The sequence below is a fragment of the Hypanus sabinus genome, chromosome 2, assembly GCF_030144855.1.
Source record: "Hypanus sabinus isolate sHypSab1 chromosome 2, sHypSab1.hap1, whole genome shotgun sequence".
NCBI lineage: Eukaryota > Metazoa > Chordata > Chondrichthyes > Myliobatiformes > Dasyatidae > Hypanus > Hypanus sabinus.
In genome coordinates, this window is record NC_082707.1 from 128,321,654 (window position 1) to 128,343,153 (window position 21,500).

Here is a 21,500-nt window from a genome sequence, read left to right on the forward strand (position 1 = left end):
GTGACGATATTGACAACAAAAAGCTTACGGACCTTGTTACCTTGCAACCCTATTTGCAAGAGGGGAGTAAAACAAAGTAAAACAAAGGCAAGACTTAAAGTAGATAGGGAAGCAGCTTTCTATCTGTAGGAGCTGCGTGCTTCTGTTGCTTTTTTTGTCAGCTGATAGGACTCTTAACACATTAAACCTAATGGTCACCAGAAATATTTCTACTTATATAATACAAACAATATGAATTCAGCCCTAACTGCTTAGAATTCCTAGCTTTGCAGCCCTTTCATTGTAAAAATATGCAATCTCACAAAGTAAGGGCTGCAAATTGGCAAGTCTTTACAAGAAGGGAACTGACATGGGTAAAGCAAAGGGATAATTGGAATCCCAACAACTTGAATGCAGTACAGTACTCTATTTTTACATTTAGCTGTCTCAGACTGTTAAAGTACAGCATGTTGTAGGCTTTCATAAATTGATACATAATAAATCCAATTACACAGAGGATCATAAGAAATTGCTTCCAGTTTCACTACATGTCCTCTACCCTGGGCTGGCCAAATTTACTCAGCTGCATAATGTAACGGGAACACTAACTTTGAAAGTTTATTAATTTTGATTGTTTTTAGCAGCAATATGTAAAATAATTAGACATGAATAACTGACTGTGTTAACCTCAAGCAAAACTTCGTATTCCCTCAACTAAGTCCACTTCTTTGGTGCTCAAGATATGCCTTCATCTATAGTACTGTGCAAAAGTCTTAGGCACATATATATAGCTAGGGTGCCTAAAAATTTTGCACAGCACTGTATTTCTCTACATGGAACAGAGAGCAAGTCTGTAAATCTGGTGGGAGCAAAGAATGTTGGAGAATGGCCAGGGTGGAGCACAGCACGAGAGGTGTGGGATAGGTGGCAGAAACGGAGTGCCAGGGGTGGAGGGTGGCACGAGTGCAAACACACCCAGTTCTGATACACCAGGCTAGGTCATTTGATTCCAAGCAGTTGGTTTGTTGATCATTACAGAATGTTCTTCTGGTGCTTCCCTCTCACTCCTCTCTCCTTTCCCCTTTTCCCAACCCTGATTCCCCTCTCCCTGACCCCTTGCCACTCGCAATCCACAACAGACACCCATACCTTCACTGACAAATGTCATGGAATTTGTTCTGTGTTTTTTTTGTGGTAGCAGTACAGTGCAATGCATAAAATTACTACAGTTCTGTGCAAAAGTCTTAGGCATATATTGTACTGTACATTGGGAAAATGAAACAGTGACTGGGTGACTACTGTCTGGAATCTCCCTGGTCTGTCCACAAGGGTGACCCTGAACCTACAATATTCTGTCATTTTAATTCCCTATCACACTTCTGCTGTCTGACCTTCTCTACTGTTCCATCAAAGTTCAACATAAACTCAAGGTCAAACCACTTAAAATCTGAGTGAACACATTAAATCCTCTGGACTTAATAATAAATACTATTCCATAAATCAGCTAAATCAGCTTTGAGTCTCACATTTCCAGCATTCAGCTTCACTCTCTCCTTAAACGTACAAACAGAAGAAATAGGAGCACCGACACCATCTACATCTACTCTATCTCCATCTATGAGTTTGCAGATGATACCACTGTGGTGGGCCATAGCTCAGATAATGAGTTGAATATAGGAAGTAGATAGAGAACAATGCAATAGCATCATGACAACAACCTTTTCCTCAATGTCGACAAAATAGCTGGTCATTGACTTGGGGGGATTGTAGTGCACATGCTTCTGTCTTCATCAACATTGTTGAGAGCTTCAGGTTCCTAGGTGTAGTCATCACCAATAGCCTATCCTGGTCCAAACAAATTGATGTCATAACCAAGGAAGTTCACCAATTCCTCAGGAGGCTGAAGAAATTTGGCCTATCCCTTTTGATCTTGACAAAATTTTATTGATGCACCATAGAAAACATCCTATTTGTATGTGTAACAGCTTGGTATGGCAACTGCTCTGCATGTGAACGCAGAGAGTTGTGGACACAGCTCAGCACACCACAGAAACCAACCTCCCCTCTGTCAATACTTCTTGTTGCTTTAGTAAAACATCCAACAGAATCAAAGACCCCACCCATCCCAAACATTCTCTCTTCTCCCCTGTCTCATTGGGTAGAAGATACAAAAAGCTTAAAGCTCGTACTATCAGACTCAAGGATAGCTTCTATCTCAGACTCTTGAATTAACTTCTTGTACGATAAGGTGAACTCTTTACCTCACACTCCACCACGTTATGATCTTGCACTTTGTTTACCTGCACTGTGCTTTCTCTGTAGCTCTTTCACTTTATTCTGTATTGTTATTGTTCTACCTCGATGCACTGTGTAATGATTTGATGTGAATGAACTGTATGCAACAGAAGCTTTCACTGAAGACATGATAATAATACACCAATAAAGATTGCAACTGATTTGCTGCCTCACACCATTTTCCTCTATAAATCTTGACCCCGACTCACCTAATATCCATAAATCATTTGATCTGAGTGACCGAGCCAACATAGCTCTTCAGGATAGAATCTTCCAATTTGTCACCATTTGAGTGAAGAAATTTCCCCTCATCTTAATCCTAAATGACATATGTCTTATCCTTCATTTGTAACCTTTGGCACTACAGCCCTCAATTAGGAGAAACATCCTCCTTGCATTCAGTATGTCAATCCTGTAAGAATTTTCCAAGTTTCAATGAGATCTCTTCTCATTCTTATAAACTCTGGATAACCAGTTCTAATGAAACCAATTTCTTTTCATGACAAGCCTGCCATCCTGTGAATCAGTCCAGTAATTCTTCACTGCACTCTTCTTCTCTGATAAGTACATCCTTCTTTAAGTATAGAACCAAAACTATGCACAATATTTCAGGTGCAGTTGTACTAAGGCACTATAAAATTACAGTAAGACATCTCTACGCTTAAACTCAAATTCTTTTATAATAAAAGCAAATATAGCATTTTCTTTCCTCATCTCTAGCTTCAGTAACTTGTGCACAAGGACACCCACATCCCCTTTGAACATCAACACTACTCATTCTCCAATCATTTTAAGGAATGCACACCACTTTTGTAACACATGGTTATTTGGGTTACTGTCACCTTCCTTCAGCTTGAACTTGTCTGGCCATTCTCCTGTAACCTCTCTGATGAACAAGGCATTTTTACTCACAGAGCTGATGATCACTGGATGGGTCTTGTTTTTCACAATATTCTCTGTAATTCACAGACCGTTGTGTGTGAAAATCCCAGGTCAGCAGTTTTTGAGATACTCAAACCACCCTGGCACAATCAAAGTCACTTACATCATATTTCTTCCCCATTCTGATGTTTGGTCTGAACAACACCTACACTTTTTGACTATGTCATCAAGCATTTATGCATTGCATTGCTGCCGCTTGATTGGTTTTAGTAGATATTGCAATAATGAGCAGGCACACAAGGGTACCTAATGAAATGGCCACTAACTGTCGATTGTAAATAGCTGCGGCCGAGCTTCGCGTAAACCTGCCATTCACACTTGGCCAACCTAATCAAAGATCCACATTTCCACACAATCTTTCCTGGTCTCTACTTTATCACAGACCACCCTTTTGCCCCTTCTATCCATCTCTCTCTCTCTCTGTAAATTAAAACCTGTTTTATTTCTCTGAGTCTGGTGACTGGTCATTGATCTAAGGCCCTGTTTCTCTCTACAGATGCTGCTTGACTTGCTGTATCTGACCCTCTGCTTTTATTTCTCAATATGTAAATATTGCACCACGATCATCCACCCCTCCTTAACTTCACCAGCGCTCCACCACCATCCCCACATTCCAAGACTCCCCCTCCCTCACAATTTGACACACCTTTCCTGACACCTCGCTAAAAATGCTCACAGTAGACCAAATACAAGCTGGCCAATGGCTTATGAAGTCACAGCAGTACATTCTGCTTTTAAATTTTAGTCATCTCACAATGAATGCAAACATTGCGTATGCCTACCTTACTAAAGTCAAAATTCAAAGTGAACTAATATCACAGTACATATATGTCATCATACACTACCTTGAGATGCCTGCACAGATTTACACAAAAATTAAGAAGCACAATAGAATTTATGCGAAACTAGACATAAGCAAAGACTGACAAACAACCAATGTGCAAAGGAGAACAAATTGCACAAATAAAAATCAATAAATAATAAATCAATAATTGGAGAGTTTTTAGGTAATGGAATCATTTTCAGAATTAAGGTGAATGAAGTTAGACACGCTGGTTTAGGAACCTCGTAGCTGTAGGGTGATAACTGTTCCTGAACCTTGTAGCATGGGGCCTAAGGCTTCTGTACCTCCTGCCTGATAGTAATGTGTGAAGAGTGCATGACCTGGATGATGGGGGGGTGGGGGCCTTGATGATGGATGCTTCTTTCTTGTGGCAGCACTCCTAGTACATGTGCAGGGAGAGCATTTCCTGTGTTGAACTGGGCTATATCCATGACTTTCTGTAGACTTTTTCATTCCTGCACATTGGTGCTTCCATACTAGGCCATGATGCAACCAGTCAGGATATACTCCACCGTGCATCTAAAGAACTTAGTCAAAGTTTTAGGTGATATGCCAAATCTACACAAACTTGTACTGTCTTGCTTTCGTTGTGATGCCAGGACAGATCCTCTGACATGATAACACCAAGAACTTTAAAGTTACTGACCCTAATGAGAACAGGCTTATGGATGTCCAAATTCTTCCTCATGTACTGTAGTCTTTGGTGTTGGTGATGTCAAGTGAGAGGTTGTTTTTGTAGCACCATTCCAGCAGATTTTCGACTTCCCTCCTATATGCCGATTTATCACCATCTTTGATTTGGCCAGCAACAGTGGTGTCGTCAGCAAACATAAACACGGCATTGGAGCTGTGCTTCGCCTCACAGTCTTAAGTATAAAGCGAGTAGAGCAGGGAGCTAAGTACACAGCCTTATGCTGCACCTGTGCTGATAGTGATTGTGGAGGAGATGCTGTTGTCAATCCGAACTGACTGGGGCCTGCAAGTGAGGAAATCGAGGATCCAGTTGCATAGGGAGGGATCAAGGCTTAGGTATTGGAGCTTAGAGATTAATTTTGAGTTAACCTGCAAACTACCAGTTACCCTTAAGGGAATTCAGACTTAAGACTCCCAAGTTCCTTTGCACCTCCAATTTCTGAGTTCTGAAGTTATTAAACTGTAGAGATTATCACAGGGTCTAGTCTAGTTGTAGTAGGTAAATTTGACATGGGGTAATATGGACAGGAGAGCATGTAACAGAGCATTGCATAATATGGCATTAATTGATGAAAACTCAAAAGGTTAACAAGAGCTGTTATGTTTTGTAACTCCAAAACATTAAACTAATTAAAAGAAAATCAGGAAGCCGGGATAACTTGAGTACTTCATATTTACTTTAAGTGAGGCAAGCACATATAACACGGTGGCATAATGACATCTGCCATTTACATACTTTTACGTATAATCATAATAAATTATTTAAATGAATAAGATGCTTAATCAAACAATATATTTACAATGTTATTCAAATATTACTGAAATATTAAATAAACAACAGTCCTCTCAGTTTATATACACAACTTCTATACAACTTCTATACAGACATCTACAGCATAGTAGACTTTAATTTGTCCCATTCAGACTTGAATTAACCATTGAGGAAGATTTCTTAGACTTGTGTGATAATGCCTTTCCTGATGGGTGGGGTCACTCTTCTTGGCAGGTGAGATTTGTGGCGGTAAAACAACCAGCTTCTGAGGCCTCCTGCATGGTGCGTGTAGGCGTTGACTTGGAACTACAGGAGCTGAATCTGATAGCTCTGGACACCCTTCTTCTGTATGTAATGCATTACTGAACAGTACATGGCAAGCTTCACTGGATGATGTGGATCATAATGTTTGAGTACAGTGTCTAATGTCACCATTCCCTTTGCTTTTTTGAAAGCCACCTCACACTGCTTTGTCCATTGCCATTTCTTCCCGATCTGTAGTAATGAGTTCAAAGAATGGAGCACAGCAGCCAGGTTTGGCAGGAACCTGGTATAATCATTGACAAATCCTAAAAAGAGCCGCAACTGTGACATGTCCTTTGGCCTTGGGCAATCACCACTGCTTGAATTTTCTCAGCACACTCGTGTAATCTTGTGTGTCAATGGTGTGACCACAGTAAGTGATGGTTGGTTTAAAGAATTCACATTTGTTGCATTGTGCTCTGAGCCTATAATCTTCTAATATTTTTAACACTGTCTTGAGATTTTAGAGACATTCGTTGTCATCATTATCGGTAACAAAGATCTCATCTGAGAGCTTGGGCTGCCTTCCAGCACCTGGTCCATTGCTTTCAGCCAGAGTGCAAATGAAAATGTTACTCCAAAAATAATCCTTTTATAGTGATAAAGCCCTCTGTGTTTATGGTGAGGAACACTTTGGGCTCTTCTTCCATCTCCACCTGTAGGTAGGCCTCAGCTAAGTCCACTTTGCTGAAGTGTTTTCCTCCAGAAAGGTGTGCAAAGATATGCTCCTTCCTGGGAAGAGGATACTGATCTATTTTCAGTACTGGGTTGATGGTGACCTTAATATCACCACAAATCCTGATAAGACCCATTTTTCTTGGCTACTGGGACAAATGGCATTGCCCAAGGGCTCCACTCAACTTTGGAAAGAATTCTTTCAGCCTCCATGTGATCTAGCTCACTGGCTACTTTTATTGTGAATGGTATAAGGAAACCAAACAGGCTTTGTAAAACTTGAGTGAGGCACTTTCATTTAACACTATTTTATGCTTGATATGTTTGAATTTTCCAGGGCTATACTTGAACACTGCTGTAGCATCATCCAGTACCTTTCTTAATTTGCTTTCTGTTGATTCTATTGCAGGAGATGTGGCATGCAAATGGTGGATGGATCACCAATCAGGTTGCAGTTGTCTCAGCCAATCACATCCCCACAATGCTGGCCTTACTGTTTTTACCAGAAACAGGCACAATGTGGCTTTTAAGTTGTATTTCACTGATACAGATGTCATTTCCACTGGAGTTATCTTTTCTCCTGTATAAGTTCTTTGTTGAATATCTGCAGACTTCAGTTCAGTCTCTTTTTGTGGAATAACTTAAACAGCCAAGTCAGTGTCCAATCCCATTTTAACTAATTTGCCATTCACATCTGATGTAAGCTATACTGTTTGTCTATTATTAGTTTTCATATTTATAAATCTCAAGGCTACTCAGTCCTGTGTCACTCTCATTCATCATTATAGATTTTTCATCAACAGCATGAAGTTCTATGTTCTTTTTGAAACTACAATTTGACTTTTTATCTTTTTATTGTGTGGTCAATGTATTTTTGTCTGCCCAGCATACTCTAATACTGTATATGCCCTACTTTGTTGCATTATCTGCAAGTTTCACCTTTAAACCTGCATTGGTCTGGTGTATTTGAGTCCCTGGCACAACAGTAACACAATTTGTGTGGCCAGGTAGGTTCCTGTTCAGATGTTACAATTTTGCTCATGCTCACTTTAATTCCTGACTGAAACTCAATTGCATCTCTGTCTGCTGTTTTCATTGATACAGCTATTTCAACTGCTCTTTTAAGTGTGAATTGTGCTTCAGTCAGGAGCTGTTTTCGAATGTTTATTTTTGTCGGATTTCACAAACTAAACAAGCTCTCAGTGCACCATTAAGCCCATCACTGAACTGTCAATGTTTAGACAGCTTCTTCAATTCATCCACATATGCTGAAATGAACTCCCCATTCTTTTGAATCCACTTTCAACTTTGGTTCTAAACGTACCTGCATTACTTTTACAATATCAGCAAAGCTCATTTCAGCTGGTTTGGTTTGAACAGTTAAACTTCTAAACAAACTGAATGCTCTTCCACTAATTACACTCAGCAAAACTGGAATTAATTTCTCATCGGCTATTTCATTTGCTTCAAAATACAGCTCAATTTCCTCAGCATGCAAAATCTAGCTATTTGTTGTGAAACCAAACGTGTCTATCTTTCCAACGTGGCCAGTCATTTCTGCTCTTTTCTTAAATTTGTGATTATTATCACCCAGTATGAACCCGTGAAATTTGTCCGTTTTTCATTTTTTTTTAACTCACCCCATGTTCACTGTTACGTACCCGTGACAGTGGTACCCTTGTCACATGACTGGGGTTGAAGCTATACTGGACTTGAGGTAATGATCTTGTGATGGTGGAGTGACGTCATTTTCCCGCCAGTAGAGGTCATGTGACAGGTTTTTTTTAACAGGGTATAAAAGGAGGATCCCTCCATGTGAGGGGGGAGCAGTTCGTGGCTGGATTTGCCATGTTGACTTCATGCCACTGCGTGATTTAACGTTATGACGCAGTTTAGTTGAAAGATGAAGTTTTATTCAATGCCTAAAGTTTAAAAGGTATTTGCCAGCAGTTTCTTTATAACACTGCTAGTTGAGAATCAGTGGAGAGTGAAGATCGGAGGTCGGGAGTTAAATGATCGAAGAGAATCGATTTCGACGGTGAAACAGGTTCGACCTTGTTTGATCCTCATTCGGAAGGAATTTGTTGACTGTTCTTGTGTTAATCCCTGTGAAATAGCAGAAAGGATTGGGAACAGTTCTGTAAAGGAAAGGTCAGTGCCTTTAAGCCGTTTCATTTGTCCATCTTCGTGGGAAAAATTCGATTTTGGGAACCGAAGCAACACGACGTGAAAGAGAATTTAAATCCTCTTAAAAAGTTTCTCCCGTAAATGGACTGTGAGCATGTTGAACTTCTGCAATACTACTTTGAAGAACTGTTTTTGCAACATCGCTTTAAGAACTGTTTGAGCTGCTGCACAACAGCTGATTTCCGGTTACGTTAGTGGTTTGTTTACTTTTGGAGAGTTCGTTTTCAGTGTTTAATAAACGTGTTATTTGTTATAAAAACCCCTGCCTCACTCATATATTTATTGTTGCTTGAATCTGTAACATAATTATGGGGGCTGCGTCCGGATTGGATCATTTGAGTTTAAATGCTTGTTAAATTTTGAATTGGTGTTTTGGAAAAGGGGAATACTCGATTCTTTTGTTTGATTGGCTTGTGAGTGGTATTCGGCAACAATGAATATTGATGAGTTTCTGGCTTCGCCAGACGTGAAGTTGTTAGCGAAGGCGAGAAAAACTGAGGTGTCTGAGATAGCTAGTAGATTGCAACTTAAAGGTATTTTGAAGACTACATCAAAGGCTACATCAAAGGTATTTTGAAGACTACATCAAAGGCAGAGAAAAATTGCATCACACTATGTGGATTCGGGTGATTTTGATGAATCGATTTTAGAGTCGTTTCCAACAAGTAATATAGAAATGCAGTTGCAAATCAAACAAATGAAGTTGAAACAAAGTAAAGCAGAATTGGAGCATTGTAGGTTAGAAGCTGATCAGAAAAAAAGGGATTTTGAATATGCAATGACGGAATTAAGGTCTGGGAATCAGTCTTCTGGTTCTAGAAAACCGTTTGTTGCTAGTCAAGAAATTAAATTGGTCCCACCATTTCGTGAAACAGAAGTGGAAAGGTATTTCCAACATTTTGAAAAGATTGCTCAGATTTCAGAGTGGCCGAAAAATAAATGGTCAGTGTCATTACAGAGTGTAATTAAAGGCAAAGCACAACAAGTTTATACAGCTTTAACTGCTGCGCAAGCACTTGATTATGATATTGTGAAAATGAATATTTTAAGAGCATACGAATTAGTCCCAGAAGTGTATAGAGAAAGATTCAGAAGTTTGAAGAAGTCTGTGGAAAAATCTTATATGGAATTTGCCTATGATAAAGCTGTGTGTTTTGAGAGATGGGTTTCTTCTAAAAATGTAAATGAGGACTATGATACATTGAAAGAGCTGATTTTAATGGAGGAATTTAAAAGAAGCATCCCTGTTGAAGTAAGGACCTACTTAAATGAGAGGGATACTGATAAATTGCAGGACTGTGCTAGATTAGCTGATAAGTATGTTTTAATCCATAAGGATAAATTTCCTCAGGGCAGATTTTTTAAGAGGAAAGATAACACGGAGACAAGGTAAATCAGAAATTAAATCAGAAGTTAATGAGAAAGGTAAGGAGGAAGGAAAACCTGTAAAGGAAAGACAGTTTGGTCTTATTTGTAACTATTGTAGGAAGCCTGGCCATGTAATAGCTAACTGTTTCAGATTGAAAAAGAAAGAGAAGGAAGCAGTTCCAGATGCTTGTGTGCAACATACTGAAGCACCTGTAAAATTACAGGGTTTGATAAACACAATTGGGTTTTTGTTAGAGTCTGACCAAGTTAGAAAGGGATATGATCATTTTATAACTGAAGGATTTGTATCCTTGAAAGAAGGATCTGCCAATAAAAATCCTTAGGGATACTGGAGCTCCTCAATCACGGATGTTAGACAGTGTATTGAAGTTTAATGAAGAGTCTGATACTGGTGAGGTAAATTATATAAGAGGTGTTGGGAGTGATTTTACGCCTGTACATTTGCATAAAGTAAATTTAAAGTCAGGGTTAGTTACAGGATTTGTTAAAGCAGGATTACAGCATAGCTTACCTGTGAAGGGTATTTCTTTATTGTTAGGTAATGTCTTGGCAGGTGGACAAGTTTTTCCTGAAGTGCATTTGACAATGGATTCAGAGGAACCAGAGATGAATTCTAACACAGATTCTTCCTGTGTTGTGACTAGAGCTATGGCTAAAAAGATTAATGCGCAGAATGAGGTTGTTACTCATGACTGTTCAACTCGGGATTCGAGTTTTGAGGATGTGTCATAGACTTTCTTACCTTCATTGTTTGAACAAGATTCTGGGAGTAAGTCTGACTATGAAGATTTATCTTTGTCTCGGAAGGAGATGATAGCAGAGCAGAATAGGGACCCTGAAATTATAAAATTAAGGGAACAAGCTCTACTAGATAGTGAAATTGAGAAGGTGCCAGTAGGATATTTCTTGGAAAAGGGAGTGTTGACGAGGAAATGGAGATCACCTACAATTCCTGCAAGTGAGGAATGGAATGTTGTTTACCAGGTAGTTGTCCCTAAAGTTTATCGAAATGAGATTTTGACTTTAGCTCATAGTGTGCCTTTAGGTGGACATCAAGGGGTAAGGAAAACTGGACAAGATTTTAAAACACTTTTACTGGCCTGGTCTAAGAAAAGATGTAGCGATGTTTTGTAAAACGTGCCATACTTGTCAAATTGTGGGTAAACCAAATCAAGTTACACCAGTGGCTCCATTACAACCTATTCCAGCACATGGTGAACCGTTTTCTAAAGTTATTGTAGACTGTGTTGGTCCATTACCAAAGACAAAAACTGGTTATCAGTATTTGTTGACTATCATGTGTACTTCGTCTAGGTTTCCAGAGGCAGTACCACTTAGGAATATAAAAGCTAAAACTGTGACAAAGGCTCTTATAAAGTTCTTTACTTATTTTGGATTACCTAAGGAGATACAAACTGATCAAGGCAGTAATTTTATGCCTGGATTGTTTCAACAGATAGTTTATAAATTGGGAGCTAAGCAAATCACTTCGTCTGCATACCATCCAGAATCGCAAGGTGCCTTGGAGAGGTTTCATTCTACCCTCAAGAATATGATTAGGACATATTGTGTGGAAAATGAAAGTGATTGGGATGAGGGTATAAACTTACTTTATTTATTTTGCAGTAAGGGAATCGGTACAAGAATCTTTAGGTTTCAGTCCACTTGAACTTGTATTTGGGCAAAGAGTTAGAGGACCTTTAGCTTTATTAAAAGAACAGCGGATTAGTAAGGAAATACACACTAATTTGTTGGACTATGTTTTGAAATTTAAGGACAGGTTACATAAAACTTGTAGCTTAGCCAAGGAAAATTTAAAATTGACTCAGGAGAAAATGAAAACTTGGTATGATAAAGAAGCTAGGATGAGGATGTTTAAGCCTGGAGATAAGGTGTTGGTTCTTTTTCCAGTTCAAACAAATCCTTTACAAGCTAGATTTCATGGTCCTTATGAAATTGTGTCTAAAATCAATGACGTGGATTACATGATAAAAACTCCAGATCGTAGAAGGTCAACACAACTTTGCCATATAAATATGATAAAACCGTATTTTGAGAAACAATCTGCTACTGTGACTGTTGTGGTTAGTGAGAATGAGTTTGATTTAACGAGGAACATGATAGATGATTCATCTGAATTTCATTCTAAATCCAACATTGTTTCTGTTAGGTTACCAAATTCAACCATTCTGGAAAATATTGATGAGAAATTAGTACATTTATCGCTAGAGCAGAAACAACAGACGAAGAAATTAATTTTAAATATAAGGATTTGTGTCCAGATGTTCTGAGAAGGACTACTATAGCTTCACATGAGGTAGATGTTGGAGATGCCAAACCTATCAAACAACACCCATATAGGATGAACATAGAAAAATGTGAACTTGCTGAGAAAGAAATTAAATATATGTTAGAGAATAATATTACTAGACCTTCTAACTCGAATTGGAGTTCACCATCTGTTATGGTGCCAAAACCAGATGGTAGTATTAGGTTTTGTATGGACTATAGGAAGGTGAATGCTGTAACGAAATCAGATGCATATCCAATTCCTAGAGTAGATGATTGTGTCAATAAAGTTGGGAAAGCAAAGTTCCTTACAAAGATTGATTTATTGAAAGGGTATTGGTGTGTTCCATTTACAGGCAGAGGTAGAGAGATTTCTGCATTTGTAACTCCATCTGGGTTATATGAATATAATGTTCTTCCATTTGGGATGAAGAATGCCCCAGGTACTTTCCAGAGGATGATTAACTCTGTGATTCAGGGATTGAAAGATACTGATGCTTATATTGATGATTTAGTGACAGGAAATCATACTTGGGAAGCACACATTATTGCGGTGGAGAAATTGTTTGAAAGGCTTTCAAAAGCTAACTTAACTATTAATTTAGCTAAGAGTGAATTTGGACATGCCACTGTGACTTGGTTATGTTGTGGATCAAGGTAAGGTAGCTCCTGTTCAGGCAAAAGTTCGGGCAATTTTAGAGATTCCCACTCCAACAGAAGATTCTTGAGAATGGTAGGATATTATCGAAATTTTTTTTTAATTTTACTAATGTTGCCCTTCCATTAATTAACCTTTTGCAGAAGAATGTGAAGTTTGTGTGGACAGTGCCTTGTCAAGAAGCATTTGAAAGATTGAAAACAATGATATGTCAACAACCTGTGCTTCAGGCACCTGACTTTGAAAAACCTTTTTCATTAGCTGTAGATGCTAGTGATGAGGCTGCAGGAGCAGTATTAATGCAAAGGAATGAGGGTGATGAGGTTGATCATCCAGTAGCTTACTTTTCTAAGAAATTTAATAAGCATCAAAGAGACTATTCGACAATAGAGAAAGAATTGTTATCTCTTGTTTTAGCTTTGGAATATTTTGAGGTATATGTTGGTACAACTCAAAAACCACTTATTGTTTACACTGATCATAATCCGTTAGTTTTTCTGAGTAAGATGAAAAACAAAAACAGAAGATTATTAAATTGGAGTTTGATGTTACAAGAGTACAATATTGTGATAACTCATATTAAAGGTAAAGATAATGTGTTTGCTGATTTTCTATCTCGATGTTGAGCGTACAATGTAATTTTTTTTTATGGAGTGGTTTTTTTACAATTGTAACAGTCCTACTGTATTGTAAGATGTTATGATGATACTGTATTGTATATTGTGTATGTTATAAAATTTATACATTTGTTTTTCTTGTAAATAATTGTTAAAATTTTTGTTCTTGACAGACAAAAAAATTTTTTTTGGAGGGAGGTGTTACGTAACCGTGACACGTGACAGTGGTACCCTTGTCACGTGACTGGGGTTGAAGCTATACTGGACTTGAGGTAATGGTCTTGTGATGGAGTAACGTCATTTCCCCGCCAGTAGAGGTCATGTGACAAGTTTTTTTTACAGGGTATAAAAGGAGGACCCCTCTCTGTGAGGGGGGGGGCAGTTCGTGGCTGGATTTGGCATGTTGACTTCATGCCACTGTGTGATTTAATGTTATGACGCAGTTTAGTTGAAAGATGAAGTTTTATCTAATGCCTAAAGTTTAAAAGGTATTTGCCAGCAGTTTCTTTATAACACTGCTAGTTGAGAATCAGTGGAGAGTGAAGATCAGAGTTCGGGAGTTAAAAGATCGAGGAGAATCGATTTCAACGGTGAAACAGGTTCGACCTTGTTTGATCGTCATTTGGAAGGAATTTGTTGACTGTTCTCATGTTAATCCCTGTGAAATAGCAGAAAGGATTGGGAACAGTTCTGTAAAGGCCTTTAAGCCGTTTCATTTGTCCATCTACGTCAATTCTTCGTGGGAAAAGTTCGATTTGGGGAACCAAAGCAACACGACGTGAAAGAGAATTTAAATCGTCTTAAAAAGTCTCTCCCTTAAATGGACTCAGAGCATTTCGAACTTTTGCAATACTACTTTGAAGAACTGTTTTTGCAACATCGCTTTAAGAACTGTTTTTGCAACATCGCTTTAAGAACTGTTTAAGCTTCATCGCTTTAAGAACTGTTTAAGCTGCCGCACAGCAGCTGATTTCCGGTTACGTTAGTGATTTGTTTACTTTTGGGGGGTTCGTTTTCAGTGTTTAATAAACGTGTTATTTGTTATAAAAAACCCTGCCTAACTCACATATTTAATGTTGCTTGAATCCGTAACATCACTCACTCCCCTCCAAGAGACATGTGTTGCACTGCTTTTTTTAAAGATAAATGTCTTGCTGCACTTCGATAGTTAGGTAGTCAACTCGGGTTCGTCTTTAAAATATATTGTCATCACTGTTATGTTTTGTATCTCCAGAACATTAAACTAATTAAAAGAGAAACAAGGAGCTAGGATAACTCATGTTCCTTGTTTTTACTTTAAGTGGCATAAACACATATGACATGATGGCATGATGATATATGTTATTTATGTATTTTTACATATAACCTGTATTGAATTATTTACATGAACAAGAATGGCTAATCAAACTTATATTTACAATATTACTCAAATATTACTGAAATGTTAAATACACAAGAGGATTAGCCTGTTAGCCGCTCATTATTGTAACTGTCTCTGGCAGATCACATCGATATCACTGTGTATTCAGACCAGTCTATCAGAGATCTGTACAAGGCCAGTCTACTCCTACAGCTAGCCTGTAAATTATATCACTGTTTAATATCGAATTCATTCCTCACTTGCAGTGAGTTCCATACTCTGCAGGCAGAGGTGAGAGCTCAGAGCTCTGCTGCATACTAGGTATGACCCCTCTGTGTCATGCCATGTTGCCTAGCCATCATCGTCCTCTGGAGTGGACTTAAATTTCAGGCCAGCATCCCGTGTCACGTTCTGACGCATTTGCTGTTCAATCTGGAAGTGACCCTGAGGTTGGCCCTATCAACGTCCATCATCTTACGCTTCTGACCGCTTATTTTCACCAGCAGTTCACTTTACCCCAGTTAGGAAATCCGAACTGTGGAAGCCAGAACATTTACTTTCCTTTTTTACAAATCACAAAGTTCACTAAAAATACCCCATCTTTGACATAGACACTTTAGGTAGATGAAGTTACCGTGTACAAACATGGACTTACATACATGCCACCTGAGATGAATATGTAAGTATAGGCGAGTTGGATGTGGCAGACTGGATTTATAATTTATCATACAGCCATTTAGAACAATTAAATACTGTAAGGATAGTAATTCATCTGAGAATTCATTGAGGTTAATCAAAGCTCATATTCAGCAACTGAGCTATATTCATTTTCTGCTATTTTAAATGTGGGCCTAATCAATACAATTTCCTGAGCACCTGAATTACCTTGCTGCAGGTCCAAACTTTGTAGTAAAAATCAGAAAGCAAATTATCATTAGCTGTACTTAACTTTGAAATGCAAGGCGAACCTGTATGTGTAATTACTTCACAGGCATCATCACTCAATCACCACGAGGGCCTTACTGACACAGAGCCGGTGGCAGTGCCTTGCAAAGAGTGACATGCAGTCTCATTTAGCTTGCTACATTGGACATGATCCTGACAGTGGGCTGCTAGAGCATCTAATTAAGGTAGAGGATCCAGATGTGCCACATGGTGTGATAAAAGGCACACAATTCCAACTGTCCAGGATCAAGGTTCGGACAACAAGTGTCAAAGGCAGCATGGAAGCTAAAGAGAAGGCATGTAATGTAGTAAAAATCTGCGATGTTAGAGGATTGGCAAACTTTAGAAAACTGACAGAAGGCAACTAAAACAAATTGGGAGAGAAAAGATGAAATATGAATGTAAACTGGCTAATAATATAAAAGAAGATACCAAAAGATATAAAGAGTAAAAGAGAGGTGAGAGTGGATACTGGATTGTTTGAAAATTACTCTGGAAAGGTAGTAATGGGGGAACAAAGAAATGGCAGGTGAACTTAATATGCATTTTGCATCAGTCTTCACTGTGGAAGACATTAGCAGTATGCCTGAAACTTGAGAGTGTCAAGAGGCAGAAATGACTGCTGCTGTTATTCTTAAGGAGAAGGCACTTGGGAACCTGGAAGATCTGAAGTTAGATAAATCACCTGGAGCAGTTGGACTACACCCCAGGGTTCTGAACAAGGTAGCATAAGAGATTGTGGAGGTATTAGTAGCCACCTTTCAAGAATCACTAGATTCTGGAATGGTTCTGGAGGACAGGAAAATTGCAACTGTCACTCCACTTTTTAAGAAGGAAGGTGGACAGAAGAAAGGAAATTACAAGCCAGTTAGCTTGATTTCAGCGGGTGGGGAGATGTTGCAGTCTATTATTAAGGATGAGGTTTAGGGATATTTGGAGGCACATGATAAAGTAGGCCAAAGTCAGCATGGATTCCTTAAGGGGAAATCTTGCCTGACAAATATTTGGAATTCATTGATGAAATAACTGGCAGGATAGACAAAGGAGAATCAGTGGATGCTGTTTACTTGGATTTTCAGAAAGCCTTTGACAAGGCGCCACAAGGTGAGTCTGCTAAACCAAATAAGAGCCCAGGGAATTCTATCATCACATTGATAAAAGATTAGCTGATTGGCAGGAGGCAAGGAGTGGGAATAAGGGGTGCCTATTCAGGTTGGCTGCTGGTGGCTAGTGGTGTCACACAGGGTCGATATTGAGACTGCTTCTTCTCACATTATACGTCACTGATTTGGATGACAAAACTGCTGGCATTGTGGCCAAGTTTGCAGACAATACAAAGATAGATGGAGGGGCAGGTAGTGTTGAGGGAGTTTGCAGAGGAGCTACACAGATTGGGAGAATGGGCAAAAAAGTGGCAGATGGAATATGGTGTTGGGAAGTGTATGTTCATGCACTTTGGTAGAAGGAATAAAGGCGTGGAATATTTTCTAAATGGGGAGACAATTCAAAATTCAGAGGTGCAAAGGGACTGTGAGACCTTGTGCAGGATTCCCTAAAGATTAACTTGCAGGTTGAGTCAGTGGTAAGGAAGGCAAATCCAATGTTAGCATTCATTTTGAAAGGACTAGAATATAAGAGCAAGGATGTAATGCTGAGGCTTAATAAAGCACTGGTCAGACCACACCTGGTGTATTGTGAGCAGCTTTGGACCCCTTATCTAAGAAAAGATGGGCTGATATTTGAGTGGGTCCAGAGGAGGTTTACGAGAATGATTCTGGGAATTAAAGGGTTAGAATATGATGCTTTGGGCCTTTACTTGCTGAAGTTAGAAGAATGAGGTGGTGTCTCATTGAAGCCTATTCCATATTGAAAAACCTAGTTAGGGCATCTAAGACACAGCCTCTGAATAGGGGGTGTTCTTTTAGAACGGAGATCTCTTTAGCCAGAGCCAGTGGAATTCGTTGCCACGGATGGCTGTGAAGGCCAAGACCTTGATTATATTTAAAGCATATGTTGATAGCTTCATGATTAGTCAAGGCATTAAAGGTTATGGGGAAAAGGCAGGAGAATGGGTTTGAGAAGAATAATGAATCAGCCATGATGGAATAGCAGTGGCCTAATTTTCCTCCTATGACTTATGGTCTTATGATACCCAATGTGACAGCAACTGGTCAAGTGGTATTATAAGTAAGTCAGTGCAAGGCACAGTTTATGTCATGGGTGAGTCAGGAGGTTCCCATATACTGTATGTGTGCACAAATGCATGCACGCATGGATGTGAGGTTTTTGCAAGTGTGAATTCTTGTGAATATACGTTCTTCTGTGTGTATTTGAGTGTATACTTGCATGTGCATATACGTTCTTCTGTGTGTATTTGAGTGTATACTTGCATGTGCATGTTTCTCTTTTGTGTATGTGCTTGTCTGTGAGACACCACTGTGTATACTTAAAGGTCAACAGGAGTCCGCTGCGAGAAATATTTGAGACGTTCCCAACATTTATCTTTCTGAACTGCTCAGGGACAGAGTTGCTCACAAAAAAATGCAGTTCTCATGAGACTGCATTGCTCCTGTTCTCCAAATGTAGATTATAACAAATAGAATATAGAACCCAGAACAGGACAGCCCAGGAACAGGCCCTTCAGCCCACCATGTCTGTGCTACACACAATGTCAAATTAAAGTAAATCTCTTCTCCCACCCATGGTCCATATCCCTCCATTCCTGGCATATTCGTGTGTCTATCTAACAGCCTCTTAAACATAGCTATCAGATCTATTTTCACAATTAACTAACAGCCTGTCTACTAATCTGCACATAAGTGCTGTCCCACACATAGAGTCATGAAGTTATAGTGCACAGAATGATGCTCTTCTGTCCAACTGGTCCATGCCAACCAAAGTTAGTCTCATTTGCCTGCCTTTGGCCCATTTCCCTCTAAACGTTCCTATTCATGTATCTTTTCATGTACTTACCTCAACCACTTACTCTGGCAACTCATTCCAATTACAGGCCAACCTTTGGGTGAAAAAGATGCCCAACAGGTTTCTATTACATCTCTCACCTGAAACCTACACCTTCTAGCTCTTGACTCCCCAACCCAAGGGAAAAACCCTCATAACTTTATACACCTCCATCAGATCACCCCTATACCCAATGAAGGAAATCCCAGTCTGTTCAGCCTCCCCCAGTAATGCTCAGCAGCATCTTCGTAAATCCTTTGTGTCCTCTTTCCAGTTTAACAGCATCTTTCCTACAGTGGGGTGACCGAAACTCAACAGAAAACTGACTCACCAAAATCTCTCTTAAACCTGCCCTCTCTCACTTTAAGTGCATGTCCTCTAGTATTTGATATTTCTGTCCTTGGAAGAAACTTCTTACTGTCTATCCTATCAATGCCACACTATTTTACAAACTTCTATCAGATCTCCCCTCAGCCCGCAACTCTTCAGAGAAAACAACCCAAGTTTGCTCAATCTCTTCTCAATCTCATACTCTATAATCCAGGCAGCATCCTTCAGCTCTATCTGTTCCAAAGCCTCCACATTCTTCCTGTAATGGCACATAATATTCCAAGTACATCCTAACCAAATTTCCATATAGCTACAAGCACAACTTCTTTACTCTTACACTCCATGTCTTGTCAAATGAAAACAAGCACACAGTATGCCTCCTCTACCACCATATCTATTTGCATGGTCATTTTCAGGGAGCTCTGGACTTGCACCTCATGATCTCTGTGCACATCAATCCTCTTAAGAGTCCTGCCATTAACTGAATACATTCCCCTTACATTTGACCTTCCAAAGTGCATCACCTCATCATTGCCTGGTTTAAGCTCCAGCTGTCATCTCTACACCCAGATCTGTAACTATATCTTGTAGTATCATTTGACAACCTTCTTCAGTGTCCAATAGTTCTCATTGTCCCAAACGTGAGCCAGCACAGAGCACCAGTTTGCATCAGTAGCACGCAGAGGAAGCCCATACCTTAATTTGCAATGGGATTATAAGTACATTAACTGAAATTAAAACTGGACTAAGCACTTCCATCCACAACCCCATTTGTCAAATAATGAAACAACTCCTTGACATCACCCCGCCAGTGGCTGGTGAAATGGTGAGAACAAAACCAACTTCCTTGACAAATTGTGCACAAAGTGACCCTGTTGGCAGGAGTATTGAAACAAAATGCATGACGGGGGTGTGAAATGAAAATTGCAACACCCCATGTTTTAGGCTCTGCTTATAAAAGCCCATTATTTATTTTATTTTCAACAAAAGCAAAGGACCAATAGAGGTCAGTAGCACGAAGGAAATGTCCCGCCTGGACTTGAGGACGTTTTTAGAGATAATGAGCTAATGAAATATGTTAAGATGCCTGTACCCTGTGCTTCTGAATGTAATTGTATTCAATCCATAGTTAGGTCCTGGAAGCCCCCATTCACCCTGGAACCGAACTTCACTCCATTAAGAAAATTCCAGCATTGAGAATGACTTCAGAAGGAGATGTGTCAAAAAGGTGGCATCCATCATTAAGAATCCCCATTACCCAGGCCATGCCCTCTTCTCATTCTACCATCAAGGAGGAAGTACAGGTACTGGGGCCTGATGACACACACTCAGCATTTTGGAACAGCTCCTTCTCCTCTGCTGTCAGATTTCTGAATAGACAATGAACCCATGACCACTACTTCACAAACTTTTTTGTTTACTTTTTGCACTACATATTTAATTAATTTTATATACAGTATATATATATATATATTTCTTACTGTAATCTGTAGTTTTTATTACGTATTGCACTGTACTGCTGTTTCAAAACAACAAATTTCATGGCATATGCCAGTGATATTGAACATGGTTCTGATTCTGTCACAATGCTTATAGAACATAGAAAAGAACAGCACAGTACAGACCCTTACACCCACAATGTTTTGCCCTACATTTAACCTACTCCAAGATCAGTCTAACTCTTCTCTTTCACATAGCCCTCATTTTTCTTTCATCTACATGCCTATCTAATAGTCTCTTAAATATCCTTAATCCAGAAGCCTCAGTGCTGAACTCCACATGTCTACCTTTGGTGAGACCTTTTCTAGCTGGGGTTCCCTGGTACTGAACTCTAAGCCAGCTCATTAGGAAGCAAAGGGAGTGGAAGGTTTACTTTTGTCATAATTTTGATACTATTTAATTAATCCTACATCTTATATATGTTATCATTGTTTTAGTTGTTTTGAATATTATTTAATTATTTCAAATGAACACTTTTTCACTATCAGAGGCATTTACAGTTAAGTGCCATGACTGCTTTGATAGGAGAAAAAGTTTTTCCCCAGCTTTGCTTTCTGTCAAAGCCTATCAGGGTATTCTAGGGATAAGGTTTCTACACAATGCCAGGAAGTGGGGCCTTAGGATTCTTTTTAATATTAAAGATGGTATTTAAATGCAAGTTTTTTTCCATAAATTTAATTAAATTTATTAGTTATTTCATTATCCTCAACAATTCAAGATTTGCCCTTCAAGTTCTTAAAGTTAGATTAGTTGTTTTTAAT

General features: G+C 39.1%; 1 protein-coding gene across 28 annotated transcripts in view; it reads right to left on the reverse strand.

Moving 5' to 3' along the window:
- slc8a3 (solute carrier family 8 member 3) overlaps positions 1-21,500 on the reverse strand; it is a 485,451-nt gene that overhangs the window by 100,961 nt on the left and 362,990 nt on the right. For 2 of the 28 annotated variants that reach the window (XM_059954790.1, XM_059954825.1), the window contains 2 exons: positions 18,445-18,459; positions 654-693 (listed from right to left, as the gene is read on the reverse strand). The exons of the other annotated variants lie outside the window; for them this stretch is intronic. In XM_059954790.1, coding sequence (XP_059810773.1) covers positions 654-693; positions 18,445-18,459 — 55 coding nt within the window. The remainder of the gene's footprint in view (positions 1-653; positions 694-18,444; positions 18,460-21,500) is intronic. 28 annotated transcript variants of the gene reach the window in all.